At 46.4% G+C, this 24,252-nt stretch overlaps 9 protein-coding genes and 3 non-coding genes across 12 annotated transcripts; 3 read left to right on the top strand and 9 right to left on the bottom strand.

The window, feature by feature from the left end:
* Positions 1-579: 579 nt before the first annotated feature.
* On the bottom strand, positions 580-1,770 carry BDW43DRAFT_269765 (uncharacterized protein). The gene is made up of 3 exons (XM_032041273.1): positions 1,461-1,770; positions 1,075-1,392; positions 580-1,020 (listed from the first exon to the last, which is right to left on the bottom strand). The coding sequence occupies exons 1-3, from the start codon at positions 1,705-1,707 to the stop codon at positions 683-685; spliced, it is 903 nt and encodes a 300-aa protein (XP_031902685.1). The 5' UTR covers positions 1,708-1,770; the 3' UTR covers positions 580-682.
* A 2,474-nt stretch (positions 1,771-4,244) lies between these two features.
* Positions 4,245-6,226, top strand: BDW43DRAFT_28279 (arylsulfotransferase family protein). Its single transcript, XM_032042675.1, has 3 exons — positions 4,245-4,982; positions 5,034-5,099; positions 5,150-6,226. The coding sequence occupies exons 1-3, from the start codon at positions 4,424-4,426 to the stop codon at positions 6,130-6,132; spliced, it is 1,608 nt and encodes a 535-aa protein (XP_031902684.1). The 5' UTR covers positions 4,245-4,423; the 3' UTR covers positions 6,133-6,226.
* A 1,064-nt stretch (positions 6,227-7,290) lies between these two features.
* Positions 7,291-7,362, bottom strand: BDW43DRAFT_t70. Its single transcript has one exon. It is a non-coding gene; the product is annotated as a tRNA-Ala (tRNA).
* A 552-nt stretch (positions 7,363-7,914) lies between these two features.
* On the bottom strand, positions 7,915-7,988 carry BDW43DRAFT_t69. Its single transcript has one exon. It is a non-coding gene; the product is annotated as a tRNA-Ile (tRNA).
* Positions 7,989-8,429: 441 nt separating this feature from the next.
* Positions 8,430-10,269, bottom strand: BDW43DRAFT_318213 (uncharacterized protein; the record flags this gene model as incomplete). The annotated part of the gene is made up of 5 exons (XM_032048668.1): positions 8,430-8,750; positions 8,798-9,004; positions 9,063-9,479; positions 9,524-10,024; positions 10,245-10,269. The coding sequence occupies 5 exons, from the start codon at positions 10,267-10,269 to the stop codon at positions 8,629-8,631; spliced, it is 1,272 nt and encodes a 423-aa protein (XP_031902683.1). The 3' UTR covers positions 8,430-8,628.
* On the bottom strand, positions 8,489-8,560 carry BDW43DRAFT_t68. Its single transcript has one exon. It is a non-coding gene; the product is annotated as a tRNA-Ala (tRNA).
* A 432-nt stretch (positions 10,270-10,701) lies between the features above and the next one.
* Positions 10,702-11,792, top strand: BDW43DRAFT_318211 (phytanoyl-CoA dioxygenase family protein; the record flags this gene model as incomplete). The annotated part of the gene is made up of 3 exons (XM_032048667.1): positions 10,702-11,066; positions 11,118-11,558; positions 11,611-11,792. Exons 1-3 carry the CDS (start codon positions 10,709-10,711, stop codon positions 11,790-11,792), a joined length of 981 nt encoding a protein of 326 aa, XP_031902682.1. The 5' UTR covers positions 10,702-10,708.
* Positions 11,793-13,966: 2,174 nt separating this feature from the next.
* BDW43DRAFT_318209 (uncharacterized protein) lies at positions 13,967-14,430 on the bottom strand (the record flags this gene model as incomplete). The annotated part of the gene is made up of 1 exon (XM_032048666.1): positions 13,967-14,430. The coding sequence occupies one exon, from the start codon at positions 14,428-14,430 to the stop codon at positions 14,068-14,070; it is 363 nt and encodes a 120-aa protein (XP_031902681.1). The 3' UTR covers positions 13,967-14,067.
* Positions 14,431-14,731: 301 nt separating this feature from the next.
* On the bottom strand, positions 14,732-16,161 carry BDW43DRAFT_28265 (putative short-chain dehydrogenases/reductase). Its single transcript, XM_032042656.1, has 2 exons — positions 15,736-16,161; positions 14,732-15,685 (listed from the first exon to the last, which is right to left on the bottom strand). The coding sequence occupies exons 1-2, from the start codon at positions 16,085-16,087 to the stop codon at positions 15,033-15,035; spliced, it is 1,005 nt and encodes a 334-aa protein (XP_031902680.1). The 5' UTR covers positions 16,088-16,161; the 3' UTR covers positions 14,732-15,032.
* Positions 16,162-16,441: 280 nt separating this feature from the next.
* On the bottom strand, positions 16,442-18,457 carry BDW43DRAFT_269759 (bZIP transcription factor). Its single transcript, XM_032041272.1, has 3 exons — positions 18,128-18,457; positions 16,893-18,069; positions 16,442-16,839 (listed from the first exon to the last, which is right to left on the bottom strand). Exons 1-3 carry the CDS (start codon positions 18,335-18,337, stop codon positions 16,739-16,741), a joined length of 1,488 nt encoding a protein of 495 aa, XP_031902679.1. The 5' UTR covers positions 18,338-18,457; the 3' UTR covers positions 16,442-16,738.
* A 2,380-nt stretch (positions 18,458-20,837) lies between these two features.
* On the top strand, positions 20,838-21,109 carry BDW43DRAFT_309170 (uncharacterized protein; the record flags this gene model as incomplete). Its single annotated transcript, XM_032046660.1, has 2 exons — positions 20,838-20,981; positions 21,050-21,109. The coding sequence occupies 2 exons, from the start codon at positions 20,838-20,840 to the stop codon at positions 21,107-21,109; spliced, it is 204 nt and encodes a 67-aa protein (XP_031902678.1).
* Positions 21,110-21,670: 561 nt separating this feature from the next.
* On the bottom strand, positions 21,671-21,982 carry BDW43DRAFT_309169 (uncharacterized protein; the record flags this gene model as incomplete). The annotated part of the gene is made up of 1 exon (XM_032046659.1): positions 21,671-21,982. The coding sequence occupies one exon, from the start codon at positions 21,980-21,982 to the stop codon at positions 21,671-21,673; it is 312 nt and encodes a 103-aa protein (XP_031902677.1).
* Positions 21,983-24,252: the final 2,270 nt, after the last annotated feature.

Raw genomic sequence — 24,252 nt, 5'->3', positions numbered from 1 at the left:
GGCCGGCGTGTGGCTTAAGTACGGCTGAGCGGACGGGAAGCCCTGTTTTCCACACCCTGTGGTCGTATGTATTTGGATTTTGAATGAGAAGATATATATAGGACTTCCCTCTTCCTCACCCAGCTAGAAAAAAGCTTCTTTAAGCATCCTGACAATTAGAGCCGGTATATGGCTTATATCCAGCCAGTAGAGTATAATATCATAACTTTCAAAACATAAAAAGTAACATACAACAGCTGGGATTCGCTGGTGGTCACCCACCCAACTACTAACCAGCCGGCGTGTGGCTTAAGTACGGCTGAGCGGACGGGAAGCCCTGTTCTCCACACCCTATGGTCGTATGTACTTGTTTTCCTGTAAGAATAGAATATATAGTGTAGAATGATACAAATGCATGTCTGTTCTTACGACTTCTTTTCACACAAGATGAATAACATCTACTAAAAGACATTAATGTAAACTTTGCACGTTCTCTGTTGGCGATCTCACCGCGAAACTCAACACGTGAGCAAGTGAACTGAATTCGATATCAACGATGATAGTATTACAATAATAAGAGCATAAGTTAAGAACATCAGATATCAATACACAGCCAGGGGATAACCATGGCATAAGGAAAAAGGGGGTACTAGTTCGCTAGGGTCGTAAACATCTCTTCGTTTCAAAAGGCAATTCAACTGTCTTAGAAGCGCTGGGTGCCGACATTGCGACGGTTATCCAAGTCAGAGTCGACGCGAGGGTCAAGCTTGTTCGCCACGTTGGACTTGTGAGGGCCGGCAGTGGCACTACCACCCGTAGTGTTGTAGCTGCTGCTAGCAAGACCCTCATGGCGAGCACGGTTGTCCATATCAGAGTCGAAACGAGGGTCGGCCTTGTTCGCGAGGTTGGAGTCGTGAGGGCCATGAGTCGAGGTAGTAGTGCCGACGCCGGCGCCTGTGCCGTAGCCATGGTTTGCACCTGAGGCATAGGCACCAGGAGTACCGACGGCACCAGTGGCTCCAAGGCCGGCGGCGCGGTTGTCTGGGAAATGTAAGTTTCTGATATGCTCATGTGTGGAGAGAGAAGTCAACCTACCTCGGTCACTGTCAACACGGGGGTCGACCTTGTTGCCCAAGTTGGACGAGTGAGGGCCATGAGCACCTCCTAAGGCCTCGTGGCGGGTGCGGTTGTCCCTGTCGCTATCAACACGGGGGTCAAGCTTGTTAGCGACGTTAGAGTTGTGAGGGCCGGCATTGGTGGAGTGGGAACCGGTAGTTCCAGTAGTTGAGAATGGAGCATCTACGCCACCAGCAGCACCAACAGGGGCATGCTGAGGGCCGTGGGTGCTGGAGTGGGTAGTTGTCGCACCAGTAGGGCCCGTAGTGGTGGTTGTGTGGTGAGCAGCGCGGTTGTCTTATGTTCAAGAATTAGTTCCGTACCTCATGTACACAGAGCCAAAACATAAAAAACAGCAGACTTACCACGGTCGCTATCGACACGGGGATCGACCTTGTTGCCCAAGTTGGATGAGTGAGGGCCATGAGCACCGCCTAAGGCCTCGTGGCGGGCGCGGTTATCCTTGTCGCTATCAACACGGGGGTCAAGCTTGTTAGCAATATTGGAGTTGTGAGGGCCGTGGTTGGTGGAGGTGCTGGTGTTATGGGTGTCAGAGGTCGAGTGGTGGTTGCCACTGACGGCCTCCTTGACTTTGTGGACGACTCCAGACATTGTGTGTGTTCTGTAGTTGATAGTATCGAAATAGGAATGAAATGTTTTGCTTGAGGTCTCTAATATGAAGTCAGATAGACAGGAATAGAGAGTTGTTTATATAACCTCCTCCCCATCCTCGTGGAACCAGATTGTCCTCCCGGATGACGTAGCATCTAGGGTTTTCTTCTGGGGTTGAACTTTATAGTAAATGTGAGGCTTGATATAGAACAGTCTGATTCGACCATGTCTGCATCATGAGTGGGGCCAGTGTGGCGCCTTATTAAATTCTTTGAAATTCATTGAATTAAATTGAAGCAATTCCCCTTATGACGGCATAGGATGACACCAAATAGTGGGCCATAGAATGAGTCTAAATAAATCAGATAGAGCTCAGGAGAAACTACCTTAATTGGCCGGGGGTGCTGCAGGGCTGAGGTCATTGTCCGTCTAGAACCTTGGATCGACTACGAACGGATGGGTACTTCCTTTTAGAATTCACTACATCCTACACGCTGAATGATCGATAAAATTAGTACACGAAGCAGGGCAATTTTTGACAGCAGGTTTCTGGCCCGTCGATCAGTTGGACGGGATATGTACTCTTGTACGCCTTCAGGTTTCTGTACGATCTAACCAACGCAGCGGGAACTTGTTACACTTGGCCCAGCTGAGGTTCACGGAATCCACCAAAAACTCTCCCAAGCCATGGCAGAGACAGCTCATTAATTCCATGTAACAATACTCAATCAGCATATGTGATATTGACATCATTCAACCTTGTTGTGATCCTTGTCGATCAATTGCTGATCATGACCTCAGCCCGATACAACACTACGTACTGTTAACAATGCTGCACTCGGGTCCAGCCATACTGAAACCACTCATGCTTAGCTCCCAGTCCTCGTCTCTGTTCCCTTGTCCAACGTTGTCCCTATACCAGGCCAACTGCTAGCTGCACGGATCGACCCCATGATGATGACGTCATCGGGGTTAGAATGAGGTTGAATTTGATATCCACTTTTAGGAACGTTGTTTACGTTCTCTACAATGCCTTCGATGAGGGCATTCACCTTTTTATCAAGCCATTGAACCTTAATCACGGGTGTCAGATCATAGCTGTCCACAATGGGAATACACGTGGAGACGACCAGCTCTCGCAAGAACAGTCCTTGCTTTGTGCATTAGGAAGATAGACAGAAACAGATAACAGCTTCGCTCGTCCGAGCTTTACTAGTAAGTTCATATATAATGTCATTGATTTAGCACTAAATCGTTCCGCATGTCGTGGCAGGTCTTCATAATCTGGGTCCACAGCAGCTAGCAACACTCCATACACGATATCTACGCATTCTACGGTCTGTGAGCTACTCGCAAGGCATCAATACTCCCCCCGCCGTCCGCTTCAAGCCCTTTACATTCATTACAGAACCAGATATCGTACCACAGCCCAAATACCCGAAGATTTTCACGTCAGAAGTGAACTCAACTCGAATTGTTTCGCCTATATTCCACGAGCAATTGACAGCAATAACTGAATATATGGACAACGTCAGGGCTGTGATTGCTTTCTTTCCTTTTGTATCATGCTTCTTTGAGAACCGCTAATCGATGGCGTTAACCAGCTGGCCTTGCGACCAACAGACACTTTAGTGGTTGAATGATCACTTGACCGGGATACGGGATCATTTCAGGGCTATGGCTGACTTACTCACAGTCCTCAAGGGAAGGTTCTCACTACACAGATGGCTAATATCATCTCTTCGACACGAACTAGCATCGCCGCAGATACTTCGGATAACTAGAAAAAGAAATCGATTCATGAGTAATACAGCTTCCATCTCAGAGCAAAGAATGCAACCAAGTCCAGAACTCAGTCACTCGGTCAACCCTAGTGGCACCCTGAAAAGAATAGCCTCGTGCCATTGTACCATGATAGACCATAATCTCTTGATCCTGCTATGAGCGCTGGATAATTCTGTCATTCTGTGCGGTACATTTTTTTGTCACACCGAGTAGGAGACAGCTCCTTTTAAGCAGTTGTTTTTTTTGTTATCTCACTCGCGCTCACATGAAGATTCGAATTTGTCAGAGAGCAGCTCGACCCTCTACTGAAGGTGAGATTCCGGGTACAAGTTCGCCTGCGTCTTCGGTTTACGTGTCCAATCACAGGGCTCTTTGGATCTCGCAGTTAGGGTACGTTCCGTCAAGCCAAGCTTCGCACTCGTTGCCTGGACAGATCAACTACGATAACTTCTTTCATAACAGCTATCGTGACTCTAGAGACCCTTTGCGCCAGTTATGGGAGCGAGCAATTGAGTTCGTCCGTGCCACTCCTTGTTAAAATGCGGGCACCTAATTAGGCAAGTATCGACAGATATTCATCCAATTGACCCATTAAACGTCTCGGCTTCTACTATCGCACCCGGAATGACGTTTCCAGAAGTGCAGAGATTAGGGCATTCTGCATAACAAGTGCGGGGCACCAAAGGATCACGCAAGAACGGTCAACAGTGCCATCATCTACTGTAGGTATAAGAAACGCTATGCCCTCAACCCAAATCATCCCTTTCGCATTATTACAACTAACGCAAGAAACAATTCTTCGTGACTCTTGCATATTCAGCAAACTGAGATTAGAATATTCATTCAGTGCAGCGACTTTACCAAAGGTTAATGTACCCATCCTTGGCAAACATGTATCGACACAAGGCTGATCATTGTGCTTTCAGCACGCATGATGCGCTCGCTCTGGCTTGCTTCGCTTTTTCCCTTGGTAGCTGCCGACTGGCAATTTAAGTCGCGTCCCGACCTAGCGCCTCCCAGGCTGAACATCACCATTCCTGCAGCGCCAGATGTTGAGAAAGGTTATCTCTTCGTTGCCCCTTTTGCAGGTTTTCCCGATGAACCGGGAGAAATGCATGGCCCTCGTCAAGCGGCTCCTTATATCTTCCGCGATGACGGAGAATTGATCTGGTCAGGCTATGGCTATTACTCCATCTGGGCGACAAACTTCCAGAAGGCACGCTGGAAGGGCAAGGACATTCTCTTCAGTTTTGAAGGAGATCATAATGCGGGCTACGGTCATGGCCATGGTCATACTACTATCTTGGATCAGCATTATGAGACCATTCGGGAGCTGCGCGCTGGCAACCACAAATTGACTGACAAGCATGAATTCCATATTATAAATGAGGAGACTGCTCTCATCCAGATTTACCAGCCTGTCCCAAAGGACCTCACGCGTTGGGGGGCAAGCCCAGATCAAAAGTGGATTGTGGATGCTATCTTTCAAGGTAACGACTAACCTCCTATATCCGATAGCGATGGAACTAAATATGGTATAGAGATCGACATTGAGACAAGAGAGCTTCTCTTCGAGTGGTCTAGCTTGGAACATGTGCTTCCAGATGGTGAGTTTAACATTAACATATCTAACAGGGACAATACTAACGTACTACAGAGGCAATTCTGCCCATCAATCCCGGGCAAGCTGGGTCCGGGTACAACTCGTCCGATGCGTGGGACTACTTCCACATCAACTCCGTCGACAAAGATTCTGAGGGCAACTATCTCATCTCAGCTCGTGATGCCTGTGCTGTCCACAAGATCAACGGCACCACAGGTGAAATTATCTGGCGTCTGGGTGGTATCAAGTCCGACTTCGATCTTGGACCCAACGTAAAATTCTGCTTCCAGCATCATGCCCGTTTTGTCTCCAAGGACGGCGACATAGAAGTCATCTCCCTCTACGACAACTCCGCGCACGGGACCGAGAACGGCCGTGGCCATGAAGTTCACACCCATCCCTTTTCCCAGGGCAAGATCATCGAAATCAACACAGCGACTTGGAAGGCATCAATTGTCCAAGCCTTCCACCCTCCAGATGGCCTCTTATCAAAATCCCAGGGAAGCACACAACTCCTCCCCAACGGCAACGCGCTCGTGAATTGGGGTTCCGAAGGCGCGCTAACCGAGTTTCGTCCTGACGGCACCCCAATCTTCCATACATACATGGACTCCGGTTTCCTAGGCTTAGGCGTCGAGAACTACCGTGGCTTCCGGTATAACTGGACGGGTCTCCCCAATGAGTCACCAGCCATCGTCTCCCTCGAAAACGACCGGGGCACTACCGTGTACGTGTCTTGGAACGGAGATACCGAAACCAAGGTCTGGCGCTTCTACCATGTTACGGATGAATATGGCTCGCGGCAGTATCTGGGTGAGACAAGACGGAATGGATTTGAGACTTTCTTTTCTCTCGATGGCCGCACTGTCCACGCGGTGTCGGCTGAAGCTATTGGCGCTACTGGTCACGTCCTCACTTCGACCGGTATTGTGAAGACGGAGGCAGAGGTTTTGCCGCCTGCCAATGTCGCTGGGCTGTCATCGTCCGTTTCGTTTCTTGACAATATGCATCAGGCCTTTTTGGGTCAAGGTCACTGATAGGATTGCAAGGTGCTCAGGGTCGATCACTTCCGTAGAGATTGGTATGTTTTTATGCAACTGGTATAGTATTGGAAAGAAAGGCACAATAAGCTGAGCGCAGGCAATTCCATTCATTTAATCACATTGTGCCAGTCATATCCATGAATATAAACTAATTATCCCAAATCACGCACAAAGTCAAACGTATGAGACTTTAGAACAAATTCAAATTGACAAAAATGTCAAATATGAATAAATACTCATACAAAATACAAAGGACAGTCGCCCACACGCACACAGAGAGAGTAAGAGAGAAAAGACAGTCTCAACTACCCCAATATCCAAAGTAAACAATCCAAAGTAAACAATACGACCAGTCTTTATATCAACTTTTATCAGACCCGCTATAAAACCTATAAGAGCTTTGAAACCGTCTAACCTTTATCGCTTACTTACGTGTGGATACTAATCTAGACGAATGATATCTCGGAGCGGACATCCAGCATTAAGCTCCAATATAGTATGTTTCTTTGCCTCTATATAGCGCTTCTGGCACCGGTTCCCGACACACTTATTGCAGCGGCCGTACAAGAAAACCCAGCGGGGTCCCGCCTTGGATTGCGCTCTACTAGATGTTATAGTGTAGGTGTGTCTGGTGAGCTTGGAGGTAAACCTGATGAGCCTGACGACGATCTTCTCTGCGAGGCGCATACCCTGGATAAGAGAATCTATAGACCGTCCTTCACAATTGGCATGGAGATCTTCGGCGTCGGGTTTTGCTACATCCACCATCGGTATGCCTTAGCTAGCAGCCGAGTTCAATAGGTACAAAGCAATAATAATCGAAATCCGATACGTTTGAGCTAAGCAAAGCGCAAATCGCCAATTGTACTATCAAGGCAGAAGGATAGGAAGAGTGACAAGGTGCTTATTTTAGGCTTCAATTTATAGTTTTCACTTTTAAATACTATCAAGAGGTAATTTCATCTTTTCTTTTCCCCTTTTTGCAGGGCGCTCTAGAGCGCTAGGCGACAGGGTACCGTAAACCTTAGATAGACACATCTCGACCAAGGAATCTGCTCCGGTGGGGGACTGACTATTGGATGCGGGAGAGGGTTAAAAAAAAAAAAAAAAAAAAAAAAAAAAACATGAAGAAAAAAAGAACGGGGCAAAAAATGGACACACCGGTAATCGAAACCGGGACCTCTTGAATGCAAATCAAGCGTTATACCACTAAACCATGCGCCCTTGATGGAAAATTGGGGTGGCAATTAGAATTATCATTGTAAGACTTTGCGATTCTTTTGGCAGCAATGTCTTTAATTACCTTGCCAATGTTTTTTCTCTTACGGTTTTGTCAATGCATTCCTATGAATACTTTGACTTCACCATGTGATGTGTTACCATCGGTCTGTGCTTTCTTAAGAATCGCAGTACAATGTCGACAAAGGGGCTTAGAGCAAGGCCCTACCTTTCTGAAGCGATATTCAACTTGGAGCCGGATTAAAATCAGTCTCTGATGTAGAAGTCGAATTAATATGCAAATTATTAGCATGACAGCAAGGTCAAATGCTGCGGTCCTTCAGAGGCAGGTCTCCATGTCACAGGCAAGAAAAGGAGCAAGTCCCTGCCGAATATATGTGCAGCGAAAGACCGTGGCCTAAGTCATGTAGACATGATGGAGATATGGAGGGGCCAATGACAGGGTGAGAAGCTGCTGGGGCGCACAGTGCCTTCTCAATAGTCCGTTCTAATCGTTCCCTGCACCCATATTTCAGCAAAAATGGGGGGTAAAAAAGTTGGTCCCAGGGAGGCTCGAACTCTCGACTTCTGAGTTATTAGCTCAGCACTCTAACCAACTGAGTTATGGGACCAATTGATTGTTATACATCGACTCGAATAATGATATTATAACTATTATGTTACTTAAAGAATTTTCCTTAAAGTTGCGTGGTGCACTGACATTGTTCCGATGAGATGTTTCAGGATCCAAGTATCTCCTATAGAGTAAAGTTAACGCACGTCATTTTGATCGAATCATAATGCTCATGAAGATAGTAGGCTACATTGGTAGGGTTAAAATATTATGTTGCGTCTATTAGCTGTTGTGGCATTGGTTTCCACATGCTGAGAGAAATATATATTTCTGACCGAAGGTGGAGTATAGCCCTAACATGACATTATGTGCACATCAACAATTGACTACATTTTCATAACAAAAATATTTTTGGGCTAAAGAAAATGGATAATATTAAGAAAGTTAACTATGAGTACTTATATTAAACAATAGAGGTAAGTGCAAAGGTTGAAAGTAAAAAAAAAAGTACAGAAAGACTTGGTTGCCCAAGAAATGCCAGCCCCAAGCAAAAATCTGTGGACTCGCCGGTAATCGAAACCGGGACCTCTCCAATGCGAATGGAGCGTTATACCACTAAACCACAAGCCCTTTTTATTGGTTGACGATTCGGATAAGACCTAGACAGACCCATGGATCAACCGTGGCATATCGATATCCTACTCTGATCTAGAAAGCGACTCAACTATATTTACAACAGGCCATCCGGTCTTGTTCCCCCATTCATTCGTCTTCTCAATCAATTCGCGGACCATCGCTGGGCTTTTAAGCCATGGCCCACCTATCTATGTTAGCAACAATTCCAGGAGCCACCTTTGTAAGACTAACAGAAGGAGATGGGCCCGAACGAATTGACCCACACGGGCGCAGAATGGCTAGAAATGGCTAGGGAAGAGACCTGTATTGCATGATAGTCAAGCGCCCTTTCGAAGTCATTGATTCGGTCAATTTGCTGTCGCGCATTCAAGGCTGTGTGCACCGGCTCAGCAATGATCAGGGTTGCCAAGGCAGTGTGGTAGTATTGTAAGCTCGAGGCTGATTTTTGTTAGCCAAATATGGCATACAATACATAGTCATCGCGAAGCGTTCATACCATGCCACCCACTGACTGTCCATTGGCACGAGAATTCGCTTTTCCCATAGAGTCCCGCAGTATTGATAGGCTGGAAGGAGGCTGGTAGAGATGCCCGCCACGTGTCAAGCTCATCTTTGAGTGACTCCCACTCCTGCCGTTCCAAGGGCAACGCGTCTCGATCAAGGCATCGGTTGATGACCTTCCCTAGTAGGTATGTTACCTTGTTGGCAAGGCCATCCTCGCCCCCAACTGTCGAAGGAAAGTGCTCTTGGGAGAGGTCTATCATGAGACTTCGCTTCTCTATAAGCGCAACAGTGATATCTTCCCGGAGGTAATTCCAGAAACCAGAACCGAGTAAGCCCGTTTCAAGCCCGGCAGGCCGGCTTGCTAATAAGGAATACGATCCTTGAAGATGGTTTTGGCAACTTACATTTTCTACATCGAGTTAGCGTGTTATCAGACAGTGAGGGGATACTTACGTGATATTATTTCATAGGATCTTAGAAGGCAAATGGCGGCAAGCGTCTCGCCGGTCCAGAATTCATCTAGACTTTTCGTGAGCTGTAACAGTGTCTGGACGCTCTCGAGATGGTATGACTCCGCCAAGTCCCATAGGTCTCTATTAAGGTAACAAGAGCTCTGACTCGCAGCGGCAAATGCTAGAATTGCACTGAGGAGCAGCGAGTTCCTTCGAGCGCAGGAGGGGACTATGTCACCGAAATGTCGCTTTGCGTCATTAAGATCATACCATCCAGCTAGATGCTCGATATAGTAACGAAATATTTCGGCGATATGGGGGTGTTGAAGTGTCTTTTCGGGGTCTTTGGTTGAGACATACCCAGTAGGTCGAGGCCTAGAATTTGTGCTTTGACCTGGGTTCACCGGGGAGCTAGAGTGTTGCACCTTTGCAGAACCGTTGCTCCACTGGCAATCTCGAGAACCTCGTCGACAGCGGAGACAGACGGGTCGTTGTCCGTCGCCTATAATACATATAAGCCATAGTTCGGACCGCTGAAGTTAAATTGATGGTCACACATTTAATTTTTCTTGATCTGCATTCCTCACTATTTTGTGTTAATAAAAAAAGCACTGCTGGATTCAAACCGAATAGGAATGGAGTCTACTATACCACCCTAATATAATATGTTTGTGGCACTACATTAGTGTATTGGGACATGGCTTAGCAAGGGCTAGGCTTACTGTTTGTTAGAAATGGCCGAGGCATAGTTGATGCTTCCTGAGTCTCGAGTGGATGCCAACTCGAGTTCGCATTATCCTCGCAGAACGAAATGCGTCACATTTAAGACCTCCTGATACGGCCAATCAAATCGCGCAGCTCAAGTGGAGTCTCTGTTATTACCACTGATCTTGTACCACCACGCCCATAAATTGTGCAGGAATCACTTGAAGGGATATGCACACGGACTATTGCTATAGGCACACGGCATATCTGACCCACTGAAACACGAAATGCGAAGTGCGAAAGCCGAGCCCTCCGCACGTTCTATATTGGAAAGCGACAGTTATGGCAGACAAGGCTATAAAATCTCGCCCAATCCATCAATATGCGATGGAGACATAATTTTCTAGCATGCTCTTTCAGGAATATCACCCACCGACTTCGATTAATACCACTTTAGAGTGACATCTATTCGAACAGCAGTATGCAGCGCATCACCCCCATTATTGAACTCTGCAAGCCTCCTAGGCTGAATTTCTCATCCCGTCGAAACATGTCAAGTTTCCCCGCCAGAATTTCCCCCTCTCAGTCAGAAATTAGGAACCGCCAACTCTCCCCGCAGAACGTGGAAATTGCAATCCGGAGTCTCCACCACGATGGCCTCGTCGTAGTGGAGAATGTCGTGCCCCACGATGCTCTGGACCAACTAAACACGAAAATGGTAGAAGATGCGAAAGTCCTTCAGAATAGGAAGGAAAATAGCCCCTATAACTACAACCCCGGCAATATTCAGCAGGACCCTCCTCCGGTACGACAGTATTTTGATCCTGACATCTTCCTCAGTACGTATCCCCGGTCGACTTAAACTACAATGTATACTAATGGGAGACCAGATCCAATAGCTACCCAAATCACTTCGACAGCCTTGGGCTCGCGCCCAAAATGGACATTCTGCTCTGGGAACTCAGCCATGCCACCTACAGCAGAAAGCCCGCATACATCTCAGCCAGTCCACTCTGATGCGGACTTCGACCACCCTACACACCCGTTCGCCTATGTGGTTAACATTCCACTAATTACCATGACGCCAGACAATGGGTCTACGGAGGTGTGGCTGGGAACACACCTTGATTCTGGTCTGCATGTTCAAGAAGGAATGCACGGCGAGCGAGCAAGTGGGAGAATCCAACTGGATGTGCTGGAGAAACGGAGGACAATCCGACCGCCGAGTCAACCTGTTGTGCCTAAGGGTGCAATAGTTCTGAGGGATTTGAGGCTATGGCATGCTGGAGTCGGTAACAAGACCAATGAGGTTAGGGTTATGTTGGCGATGAGTAAGTCTCTGGCTTGCCCTTGATGTGCAAGTCAATTAACTGATGGCACCAGTTCATTTTGCGCCGTGGTACCGAAATACGATGAGGCTGGAATTTGCGGAGGACCTGAAGCCTTTAATACAGGAACAGGCAAGCTTGGAAGTTCCCGTCGACTGGGTTACAAAGTCAGTGGCCATGTCGCGGTATTTGAACCGGGGATTTGGAAACTCGTATGATTTTAGCCAGCAACCATGAAGGGCTTGCAAAGGTCAACTACGTAAGAAACTACGTAAGAAGACGTAGGCTAAAAAATATAAAGATATTAAGAAATCATCTGTTTTTACCTCATTGGCCTTTGGGGCCATGGGTGCTTATCCCGACAAACTGGGAGAATAACTAGTAGTGTCGTGAGAACTCACGGTATCAGAGTATCGAGCCATTCTTCTTTTCGACAAGGACTTGCTTGTCCGGATGGTGTTGAATCTCAATTTCAGAATCTCAAGAACTGAGAATGCTTAACACCTCTTAGGTAAATTTTTGTCACAGGGGCCAAGAAGGTTAGGTAGGGGCTCTTCCGGTAGACATGTCAGCTGAACCATATAATGTGACAGTCGAGAATCTGACCTTTAATCAAAACCTGATAGTTGATCTAGCTCATGATGCTATTTACGTCATCAAAGGTATGATCTTTATTTTATATACTGTTGTATACTAAGTGTGTATTTTGATGTAACCCGTGATGAGTAATAACGAGTTCAATAAGCATACAACTAATGGCTTCTAAGGCCGACGTGTCGAAGTTGAGATCGAGGGCTATCATTAAAAAGAATTCTCTCAGTGAAACCCAAATTATCTCTGGGTTGTCTCCATCAGTCGACCAAGCAACAGAGGGCGCGGCGATCACAACAGAAGTTGCTCAGCGCCAATTGTGGGTGGATTGACTTGAGTAGCAAGCTGCGCTGTGTGAGGACAAGAGGAGGAATAATACGTCTGCTAAGTCCTAGGTAGTATGATTTTGCTATTCTGAAGGTAAATTCAAGAGGTTTAGAGCTTGGCCTTGTTGGTACTATATGTACCTGGCGGATCATTATTCGGCTTCCCCGCCGCCACCGGCTGTGTCCTTGAACTGTGAGCTTGTTATCAAGCCCATCCGATACGACATTCCGGGCCTGTTGGATTGCTTGGAGATTGTGCCTTTTTCTTCTTTCTTCAAGGATCAGAGAGATTAATGATGTTGTGTATGTAGTATATAATAATTCACTTCGTATCTCAGCCCTGAGTATGCTTTAGTGAGCTAGGCATGAACGCTCTGATTTACAGGCTATTAGTGTCAGCAGGTGCTTCCATCCAATATACATATTTTGCTTCCCTGTTTTGTAGGCTCTCGTGTTTCCCTTCCATCTACAAATCCTCAAGCACATATTGGATATCCACTAAATTTCAATACTTTATCCGTCCATGATATCTACTATATAGGGTAGAAGATCTGCCGAACAAATAAGAATATATAGACTAAAGAGGATAAAGTCTGAGATTATTTAATACGTAGGTATTAATAATAGAAACTAATACTTACTTTTCTAATATTACCAAGATTCGCCAATTTTTAGCCATTTATAGCTAAACATCCTTCATCCAAAGAATATACGTTCCTTATTGAAAATTTACGTTCTTATAGCTCATCCAAGGTCGAGCTGTCTCTTTTTTCCTTCTTGTTCTTACCTGATATTTCAAGATTCAATGTACGTCCATTGGTTTACTAGACTTGCTATGACTATCAGAAAATGATAGAGTCTAGATGGCTTTGTAATGTCTTTGATCGGTAGAAATGTCATTCCAAGTAAAAAGGGTTATCGAGAAGCTATGCCTCATTAACACAATTTGGTTATAAGGTGTCGTTCTAGATACGGCTATTGATAGTTTCAATAATAGGCATAATTGATAGTCACTTGAAAAGAGAGGAAAGACGAAGAGTAGCGTTTTTAGAATGTATGTTATAAACTGTCCAAACAAAGTAATTAACCCCAGCACTTATAAGATAAAAGACACCCAAAAGATTGATTGTTAGCTCCATATATATTTATACAGGGTGAGAAATATCAATGCAGAGTTTAAATAGGGCTATGTTTGTATTAGACAAGGATACGAACGTCGAGAATATGAAGCACTACTCATTTCATAGAACCAGCTTGGCCAACACGCTATGTGTGTATCTAGACGAATAAGTGGTACCCCACATCCTGACTTGAACACAAGATTGACTTGCAAACCATCAAGACAGTCTGGCTCCTAAAACATTATCTCACCTGGATATTCAGTGTTTTTATGCCTGTCACAGATAAAATAGGGAGGTTCTTGTGATGATGCGCTCGTGAATTACTTCGCAGAATTCCACATATCTCTCGTAAACATTGAAAGAATTAGAAACCCCACGCCATGCTTGAAAATTCTTAAATCCATAATAAATACACAAAAATAGGTATCATAACATCAAGCAAATAGAACCCCCAACCCCCAACGGTATACCGTATCACGGCAAGTTCCTCTCCTTAAACTCCTTCCACCTCGCCCGTAACCCACTCTTCCCTCTATTAACCTCCGGAGCATCAGAATCCCCAGACTTCTCCCCATCATCCTTCCCCTTGATCTGTGCAGTAAGATCCGGATTCACCTCCCCCCCAGCAGAAGATTGTGACTGTGTCGACTCTGGAACAAGCGTCCTCTCTGACATAGTCTCATCGACCACTTTCCCTTTCTGCACCGCAAGTTCCCTTTCCCGTCTGCGACGTTCTTGGCCCCGTCGGACGACGGCCTCGGCGCCGCCTCGCTCGCCGAGCATGACTGTTCCTCCTGGGCCGGGAGTGATGGCGCTGTAGTCTAAATTCCAGCCCATTTTTTTTCGGCGGTTTTGGTTGTGGTTTTGAGGATGTGGATGTGGGCGTGGTATTTGGTTCTTTGTTCTTGGTAGATTTAAGGTGACAATTGTGAAACACAATCTTGCATATGAGATTGGATAGATTTATGGAGAGTATTGACAGAATCTGGGACCCGGAGATACATATACTGACTAAAGGGGCAGTGTTCCACCAAAGGAATGGGAAGAGGTGGAGTTAGCCCTATAGAGCGATTACCCGAAGTGGTAGGGAATGACTTTCCGGAATGACGTCATGGGAATCACTGCCACTTTACCCTAGTTTTAGTTGGAAGGGATACTTGTCGATCGTAGGGGAGTTTGTTCTTGGTGGTTTGTGTCGGTTTGGTTGTCGTCTTTCACTGGTTCGGATTTGAGATATGTGTGTGGAGCGTTGGGCACACTGGCGTCAGGAATGTATTTAAGTAGTCCGGGGGCTGGGCTGCGTACTCCGTGATCGACCTGATGTTTGATGATGTCGCGGGATGTATAATTCGTACTGTGAGGTTCTTTCATTCCTTTTACGGCAAGGAGACTGGCCCAGCTATCATCATAAAATGATTTAACCGTGAGAAAGGCATGTTCTACTGTGCAGGATCAAACGCCTTCTTAAACGTCTCCAGGGTATGAACCCAGACTTTCCTCGGGAACTCCTCCGCCCGGTACCCGCTCATAACCTTCTCATTCGTCGTATCCTCCCCTTTATAATTGAGAATATACGACCCTCCACCGACTTTCCCAGTCGAAGCAACGCTCGTCTTCAACCCCTCAACGAGCGGAACCCCGACATTCCCCTCCCTAGGCACAGCAGGCGGATAAGCAGCGGAGGTAGAGATAAACACATTCCGCTCGCCGCTCTCCTCCGACGAGATCGACATCGGCCGGGAAAGGAAGCCAACGATGGAACCCGCAATCGGACCGATTGTTTTATTCATGAGAGGTGTGCGGACAATGCCGGGGAACATGTGAACGAAGCTGATGGAGGGATGTAATGTAGCCAGGTGCTCCACGGCGAGGGAGTTCATGGTCGCAGCATAGGTAGTGGATTTCATGAAGGACCAGGATTTCTGCAAGTCGAGGTTGTCTTCTTCAATTTTGCCTTCCTGGCCGCCGCCCAGGACGGTGACGACGCGTGCTGGCGTTTCGGATGCGCTGAGGAGGGGGAGGAGGTTGTGGACGAAGCGCATACGGGAGTAGTAGCGGAGGGCATGATTATTTTCGAGGCCTTCTTTGGTGTCTGTGTCTCTTAGTATCTGTTCTGGATATGCAGGTGATAGTGGTACTTGCTTTGCTTTGATGTTGCGAGATGTCCTGTGGACAGGAATAAGAGATCGATGGCTTTTTCTTTCTGCTTGATTTCTGAACAGGCTTCATCTACGTTCTTCAGGAGCGAGATATCTGATTGAATGAAATGGAAGGTTCCCTCAGGATTTGCTGATTTCAGTTCCTCCAATATCTTTGATCCAGCGACCGCGTTCCGTCCTATGAGGTGAATGGTCGGCTTTTTGATGACTTTCGTTAGCTCCTTGGCTGTTGCTTCTCCGATTCCGCTGGTCCCTCCCACGAATACCGCGACGAAGCTTCCATTGCGGGCGTGGAGAGTGGCATTCGACCTTCGGACTTCGTTGATGCCCACCATCGTGGTTGTAGGGTTGGGGATAGAAGATAGTGATGGGATCAGACGAGGTCTGGATTGAAACTAGCTTGAGTGAATATGACTGAAGTTATCAAGGTAGTCACAGTATTGAGACAAATAATAATGATCACACCCTACTTGGTTTATGAGGAGATAGACGTGTTCAGCAATGTCGCGCGCCCGAATTGCTATGCCCAATCCATTGCGTCACCACCCGCTCGGCCAATGGGAGTTGGACTTGACCAATCAGTTCCTATGACTGTACCCTAACCAGACCACTCATACTTGGAATAAGGTGAAAAACGTAGTAATTCCCGATGAAGGTCGTTTCCAAAAGGAAGTTAGGAACCGGGACTACGAAGATCGTAAACGAAGGATAAGTCTCTATTCTCGTGGTTTTCATTTCTTCGTTCAGCCATCCATATATCATGGCATTAGAATAAGAATAATTATATGGTTAAAATAGAAAGCTCGCCTTCATGCCTTAACAATTATCGTCTGTCGCCACGGGTATTAAGGGAAAAAACTATTGACATGAGTATGAAAATACCCGAAAGAGATTAGAAGAAAAAATAAAGAAAGTTTGGTCGTAACTTCATGAAAATTCCGGACTATTCGGAATCGTACAGTAGTTGCAAAGTAAGCCGAGATGGCTTAAGTTGACGATACCGTCGCTGCTGATTTGAATGCTGCTTCAACATCAGTCAGTCGGAAGCCCGGAGCTCGCCCCAGGATAACCATTTTCTGCAAGAGTGCTAGGACACATTAGAATCCTAAGCTTTATAAATATTGTTCCACAGCATCGTACCTTGAACAAACTCCTCGATATTGAGGACCCAAGATCCTTGCCCTGTTACACCGCCCTTCAAACCTGAGGTGCGCTCAGGGTTAACATCGATATTCCGAAGCGGGGACGATTTAGGCTCTTGATTGCCACCTATGTCCATGGGTATGTCCTTTGATAGATCATAAGCGGTTTTCTGATAATTTTCCTGGTTTTCAGTTGCCGGAGTAGCGAAAAGACACGGCGAACCATCAAGGCAGAAGCCCTTTTCCTCAAGATAGCCCTGAACATCTCGACAATCGAGCCAGGTGCCATCGAGCCCGTGCAATTTAAGAAGCTCCTGTCTCTTTTCTGGCGAAAGTTTGTTCTCCATCCCCTGGATGCTGCCTGTCATTGAGCTAAGGATTCGACCCGGAAGTCGCATGTTTTCTGGAAATAGGGGCTTCCCATCAGCCTGCACCTGAGGATAATGAGTGCCCGCTCCACCGATGCAGTAAAAGGGGGCCTTGGATGGCTCCAACGGGTCTTTCGGCCCTGCGCGGACGAGAGCGGCAAGGTAGCGGGCCATTTTATCCTCTTGACGGATGCACGACACGAGACGGAAGACACGGTAAATGTCCTGTGGGTCGGTCCGAGGATCGGTAAACAATCGATAGGCGTATTCTATGCATTGACGATGAAGCCGACGGGCAAATGTTGACTCGTTGAAGCTATAGGTGAAGGCAGAACTGCCGTTCATTGGCCTCTCGACTTGCTTTGGGAGATTGCCGAGATACGAACGTTGCGCGTATCTGGAAGGTGACATTCGAACGCGGTCATTTCCTGGTTGCTTGTAGAACATTCCATTCGCCCGGGGACTCATGTTCATTGTGTAACCAAAGGTAAACGCATCGCCGGCTGCTCCTGTCGACGATAGAGTGGCTAGTCCGAGACGGTGGAGTTCTGCAGTAGACGGTGGACTCCCATTTGGCGAATCTTCGCTCTTCGCCTGCGATACAGTGCTGTTGAGTTGCTGGAACAGGTAAGGGTGAGTGAGATGAAGATCAGACTGGATAGCCATATGATAGAATTTGGAAAGCGAGCCAGATATCCTGCTCATGCTATCTTCTAGCTCCGACACGCGTGATTTCATATCCTGAAACATGGCTTCCTTCTTTAATCGATAGGTCCTCTGTGCAGCTCGGATCTGAGCCCGACGGTCCTGCTTTGCTGTTAGCTATTCCCTGGAAGGAAACCGACCCCCAGAAGGGCAGTATTACATTCGGAGAAGTATTGCCAGAGGACATTCTCGGTCTACCGCGTTTTCTCACTCGGTTCGCCGACTGCGAGGGCTCGGGTGTACTTCTCTGTTCGAGATTATGGCCATCATCCGATCCCGGTTTTGCACCGGTTGTCTCCGATATGTGCGGAAACCGATCGGGCTGATAATACCGCGCCGACAGAGTTTGTGATAACAGATAATCGGCCATGGTTACCGCCTCGTCCAGTGGTCCGAACGGTTGAGTTGATTATATATCTGCGGAACTTTTCTATAGTGATATAATCATGGAGATGGAAGCGATGCTGGTATATATTCTTATTGACGATAGTAACATGATGGAAATTGCATGATGCTTGGCTGTGGTTTTCTGTGGTGTGAGATCTAGATTTCGCCTTCCATGTGCCTCGGCTGTTCAGATAATCGACGGTCCTTGATCCGAGGATCTCTTCTACTGGCCAATCAGGGGCCGGACTTGTGACCCAATATTTGCCCTATTCACGTTAGCATCATGTTTCCTTTTACGATAAGATACCTCATTACGTGCTCTTAGTGGCGCCTAAAGGACACCGATTCCATCGTGGCACGACTAGTTCTCTTTCTGACCCCCGTTCCGAATACGTTTAGCGTGGTCTATCAATGAGAGTTGATAGATTTCCCTTTTTGGTTAAATATGAAACTACATCTTATCACTTGATGCGTTTTGTGGCTTTGAAGCAGTCACCATCAAAGCGACAAGAGCGTTTCTGCCTCTGAAAAAATCACATTAGTCTCAGCCGAGAACGCGAAAAACCCATCCGATCATGAAAGTTAGCCTTGTGATATCCATCCCGACCCATCACCACCGGACCGATCCCGAGGACGCTGGAGTCGGGTTGACTAACCAAATCTGCTGATCAAGGACGGGAATAGATACGGCAAAGCTTGTGATCAAACACTTCCCAAATACAGTTGATCGATATGCAAATAGCTTCTATACGGAATCGACCTTTACCTTTGATCCCAGATCTGATGATTCCCCTGATACCGGCAAGCTATGTGCACGATAAGGGGCGGAAGTGGGTTCTGAAAATGCGTATCAATGCCCGTTAATGCCCGACTGTCGCTTGTGATGTCAGTTGATTTTCAGCTGCCAGAGAAAAAAAGGAAAGATTTAGCTAACTTAGTGGAGCCTAGAACCTAGGATCGTGAGTACTTGTTTAGCTAATGGTCTGTTGTGCTTTCTCTTCGACCTTGTTCGACACCTATTGAGTCGGATAGGTGCTAGACATCCGGGTTTACATGCTTCGACGTAATGCGATAGTCCAATATAGGGATATTACACCGTGCCAAAAGAAACGGGGCCAGGGAGAGACTAACATAATGAAAGTTTGGGTCGTGTTATCCCCCCGATATACTCGATTGTAGTAAGGAGAATATGCCACTCGTAGAATAAAGTAGCGGTACAAGATATTCTGCTAAGGCCTAGGACCTTCCCTTCAGGTGATGATCGGCGCTTCTAGGGCTATTTAGGCCGACTACAGATTCGATCATGCCATAGTTGGAAGCCTCTAATCTCCAACAAGAAATGAAGTGGGAAAGTTTACTATAGGCTCTTCGAATAACGTTCAAGGGTCTAAGATAAAAGTTAGACCGGACTGGTTCGGAGCGTCATCGAAAAAGCCCGGACCGATCTATTCCCCAAAAACCTCCGCAGCATCCCAAACCCTTGCCATATATCAACTTTAATCTATGTATATCACACACCATAGCAGCATACAAAGAGGAGAGGGATGGATGTGCGATCAAAGCCGGGCTTCTCTGGAACTTCACATACGAGCTTAGGGAATCGGGCACTGGACGGTGACACAACACCGCTCACAAGGTTAAAAATAAGAATAGTATGACCATGATGTTATACATCCGAGCTGCACTGGCCGTGGTTTGTGCTACACTGATCTCTCCATTTGCGGGATCGGTGTAGGACAAGTGGCGCAAGGAAGTGATATTAAAGCTCTGGACAAATCTAAGCCCCAATATATGTAACGTCCGAAGGATGAGGATGACTGCATTAAGGGCTTTTGTCTCCGAGAGACTGAAGTGTTCCATCAGTCTTTTGTACAAATGAAGGGGGAGAAATAGCGACCATAGTCTCTAAGAGGTATATCTGCGATTATGGATAGTGCTATACTATATACCCACGAACTTATCCCCGGCTGAGACAAGAGCAACCTTACGTGCTTTATATATTAGTGGGACACACTCAATCAAGAGTTTATCGTAACATAGGCTCTCTGATAGATTTGAATCCCATCTATCTCAAGGTTTTACACCCACCAGCTGTGGACGTTGAGCATTACCTGGGTTACACATACAATGATACTATCAAATGTTCTCAATCGTTAATGAACCGAGCAGACTGATTTGTTGACTGGCTCATCACAGTTGAACAGGTCTCATACGAGACTGTCGTGTTCACTGCACTTTGCTAGGATATCGGTAACAACGCCGGGTATTGAGGTCATACAAGAGTCTATGTCAGCTTACACGTTGCCTCGAAGAGTATAATCTACCACACATATCCCTAAAAATGATATCTATAAACATCGACTTCAAAGAAGGCCCGATTAACATAAATATGTCTACCATAACCCCTAAGAGTTCCCTCTAACCAAGCAAACCAACCCATATCAGATACAGGCAGCCTATGCCCAAATCCACCGACCGTCAAAATGCGTTTCTTCATCCCATTTACCCTCATACTAGCCACCATTGCTCTCGCCACGGCCCTAAATGCCGACAACATGGTGGATGAAAACAAACTCACTGTAGAGGAAGCGGCGCGTTGCCTCCGCGGATACCAGAAGTGCTTGGAAGTAAGTGCCTGCTAACTTCTCACACCGGTTTTGCTATGAGCCCTTGCTGACGTTCTATTCTTTGCTAGTCGTGCCGCCGCCATCATGGTGGACAAAGATGCTACAACGTGCGTGATCTTGCCCCCTAGATTTAATTGGTTTGGTACTGATTTGTATACACGTAGGCGTGCCACGCCCATTACTGCGTTTGAATCACTCATTCGCTGGCATGGATTGGTGTGCTATCTACCTTTTACTTCTCACGGGGGTGTGGAATGGAATATGGCTGGTATTTTTGGAATTGGGACTTTTGTTCGCTAAAATTTTGCTTTTGATTTTAGCCTTTGATGCCCCCGAGGATAGTGGCCACTCATTTAAGTCATATTATTGCGATTACGGAATTCGAACTACGGGTTATATCTAAGACCAGTAGCAAGACGGGTGACATTGGAAACGTAAATATCATCCTACAAAAATTAACAGATAATGCCATAGAGTGCTTATCTTCAACCTCGATTGAAATGCTCATATGTAGTAGACGAGCGCATGTGCAACCAATGACTGGGCTAGGGCGAGAAAGACACAACCCGAAGGCCCTCTTAGAGATAAAGATTTCTTCAAAATCAAAAGCATTGAAACTTGGTTAATTAGAATAAAAAGCCTCCCATGAACCGTCCTAGTAGTTCCATACCCTAGATTTTGGAGCAACATCAAACACTACCTTCTAAGATTGTGCATATGAAGAAATAGAGATTGGCCGTTTCTCCACTGTCAGGGGGCGCATGAATGCGAGCTTCTTCAGAGAGAAGCTCAATACAATCAACGGGTTCCCAACATGCCCTTGCTTCTTCGATAATCGCAGCATTAGGCTCTCTCCGTTTGAAGAGGACGTCTTTCATTCGCGTTGTCCAGTACCCGTGCAAAACCTTGGGCAAGAGGAGATTTAGCTCGAGGTATTTATATCCAAACTCGGGTACGAGATCATCTAGTTCCTGGAGTAATAATCTCTCTTCCTCGCGCATTTCAGCAATGTCGTGACTTGGAGCGGACTCGGACCACTCTAGCCGGTTATGGTCCCGCCTACTAGTGTGTTTAAGCCCCGATCCTTGAAATGTGAAATAGCGCAGAACTGCTGAAGCAATTTCAAAGCTGTCGTTTTCATCTTTAAGCAAGAAATCGAGTAGGCGAGTGCGAACGCAAGTCTGTCTACCGTGAATGGTCCAATAGGATGTTTGAAGGTTCTCCCTACCAAAAAGTCCGTGTAATGCAACGGATATTGGAAGACATCCTGCACTAGGAGAGCATAAGCATGAACAACTATCTGGAATCTAAAGAACTAAGGCAATCTCTCCAGAACCGTCGTTGCGGTTCGTTAAAGGCTTGGAAGGAGTCAGCCACACTCTGGCGAACACGTTTGCAGGTCAATGGACTCCCCACACTCAGATTTTCTTGCACTGCTATGTACACAAAGCATCCGATGATACTGCTATAGAAACTCTAAAATTGGTGGAAAGCCAATTTAGGATGATATGGGGTCTAGGCCTATATCAAATAACTACATGGCACGCTCAAGAGCGGTTGCTGGATCAAGATTCCGAGGATGACCCAGTGAGCACTTGTCTCGAAACCCGGCCTAATACAGCGTCTTCATCGAGTCTAAACGGACTATTTTCTCCAATATGGGACAGCTTTATCGACCATCAATCTATTTGGTACAGCTATCCCATTCTCATTTACAAACCCGCATAATCAGGCCGCACTTCCATCGGGAAACTTTCCTGCTGCGACTTCCAAACGAACTAGCTCGTCTACTGTCAAGTCTGACTCAGCTAGAGCACGAAGCATGGGATGCCGTTCAATAACCTTCGTTATTAGAATCGTGTATATTTACGTGCTGGATGACATCTTGAGGACAGATATTGAAGACGGTACGTCAGCGCGGACTAACAGTTCCGTGGAAGATAGTCTTTTACACCGAATGGCAGTCAGTGAGTGATGTATCTCGCTGAGAGAATATTCTCCCTTTCTTAAAAGAAACTCTAAGCCATCTGGCCAAGTAGCTGCCGATTCGAGTGGCACGGTGTGTGTATACATAAAACTTGGGTTTGACTGCACCGCGCATTATAGAGCAAACCTTGACTGATGTAGAATTGCCCAAATAAAATCGGAGATTTAAAGAAGTTTCTCTCAGTCAGAATGTAGGTTGCTAAGCTATGGTCGACGAGGCTTGGTGAGTATCTTCCTACTTTGTGTAAACATGCGTACAAGATCTTTCTTTCTTCTATAGGTACTAATGAATGCCGTACTAATCTCTGTCGCAAAGCTGCCATGCAGTAGCTGCCGAAGGAGATCCTGATGGTAATTTGGTTCTGGGTTATCCAGGCCATTTGATGCGGGAAAAAACAACATGGGGTCCAGACCAGGGATCAAAGTAGTCCAGTGGCGTGAGACCATCTCGATCTAGTTCAGATAGAACGTGAGTATTTGTAAAAAGGCTTACAGGTCGGCTGCATTGTTGTTTAGCATCGGGAAAGCTTAGGAATTTCCAATATAGCTCCTGATAGGTAGTTAATGCTTGATCACGCATGCTTTGCTGGTTGAGTATGGTAGATACTAACATGCAGAATTGTATGACCCCGTGGGTTTATATAATTGGGTCTAGCTCTTCCTTCCTCATAGATTTGACGAAGTTGGACAATAGCAATGTTGAAAAGCTTAATCATACATTCTACGTTGAGTGACAGTCTATCCCTCCTGATTTTGTCAATTAATGAAAAGGTTGAGAGCCAAAAAGGACTGTTGCGCGAAGGGTTAGACGCGGGGCTAGCGTCAGTCCGCCCGGCTCTTGGAAATAAACAAGGAGGCGGATACTCTTGGTGGTCTTCGATACCGAGCCGGATGATATCGACTATTTGGTGACAATTCTCGATGTAATTGCGATCTATGAGCGAGTCACAGTCCTTCAAGACCGTACTTAACAAGTTCATAACCTTTGCATTAATTCAGCCTTCTGAGCAACGCGACTGATTTCCTCGTCTCCCCGCACGCCTGAACAGTAGTTAATTATCCCGCTACAAACCATGATTCCTAGCGAAAGGACGCCGAAAGCCCCAGTTGTGATAGAGAATGAGTCACCCATGCTGTCCATATGCTTTGGCTAAAAGAATAAGGGAAATTGGAAAGGAAGAAAAAGGTCCAGGTACAAGGAGTATGATGTGGAATGGGAAAAGTTGCAGGTCAATATGTGGAGTCCTGTGCCAGGCTTCAAAGGCTGATGAACTCACGTGGTTGG

The sequence above is a fragment of the Aspergillus alliaceus genome (genome assembly GCF_009176365.1).
Source record: "Aspergillus alliaceus strain CBS 536.65 unplaced genomic scaffold BDW43scaffold_11, whole genome shotgun sequence".
Lineage (NCBI taxonomy): Eukaryota > Fungi > Ascomycota > Eurotiomycetes > Eurotiales > Aspergillaceae > Aspergillus > Aspergillus alliaceus.
Note: the sequence above shows the minus strand (reverse complement) of the source record. Positions and strands in the feature narration are given on the sequence as shown.

Coding starts and splice junctions, on each gene's coding strand:
- BDW43DRAFT_269765 (XM_032041273.1), bottom strand. CDS start 1,707: ATGTCTGGAGTCGTCCACAAAGTCAAGGAGGCCGTCAGTGGCAACCAC. Junction 1,393..1,460: donor CCGTGTCGATAGCGACCGTG/GTAAGTCTGCTG, acceptor CTTGAACATAAG/ACAACCGCGCTGCTCACCAC. Junction 1,021..1,074: donor CCGTGTTGACAGTGACCGAG/GTAGGTTGACTT, acceptor TACATTTCCCAG/ACAACCGCGCCGCCGGCCTT.
- BDW43DRAFT_28279 (XM_032042675.1), top strand. CDS start 4,424: ATGATGCGCTCGCTCTGGCTTGCTTCGCTTTTTCCCTTGGTAGCTGCC. Junction 4,983..5,033: donor TGTGGATGCTATCTTTCAAG/GTAACGACTAAC, acceptor AATATGGTATAG/AGATCGACATTGAGACAAGA. Junction 5,100..5,149: donor GGAACATGTGCTTCCAGATG/GTGAGTTTAACA, acceptor AACGTACTACAG/AGGCAATTCTGCCCATCAAT.
- BDW43DRAFT_28265 (XM_032042656.1), bottom strand. CDS start 16,087: ATGGTGGGCATCAACGAAGTCCGAAGGTCGAATGCCACTCTCCACGCC. Junction 15,686..15,735: donor TCTCGCAACATCAAAGCAAA/GCAAGTACCACT, acceptor TAAGAGACACAG/ACACCAAAGAAGGCCTCGAA.
- BDW43DRAFT_269759 (XM_032041272.1), bottom strand. CDS start 18,337: ATGGCCGATTATCTGTTATCACAAACTCTGTCGGCGCGGTATTATCAG. Junction 18,070..18,127: donor CTGGCAATACTTCTCCGAAT/GTAATACTGCCC, acceptor ACAGCAAAGCAG/GACCGTCGGGCTCAGATCCG. Junction 16,840..16,892: donor TATCGAGGAGTTTGTTCAAG/GTACGATGCTGT, acceptor AATGTGTCCTAG/CACTCTTGCAGAAAATGGTT.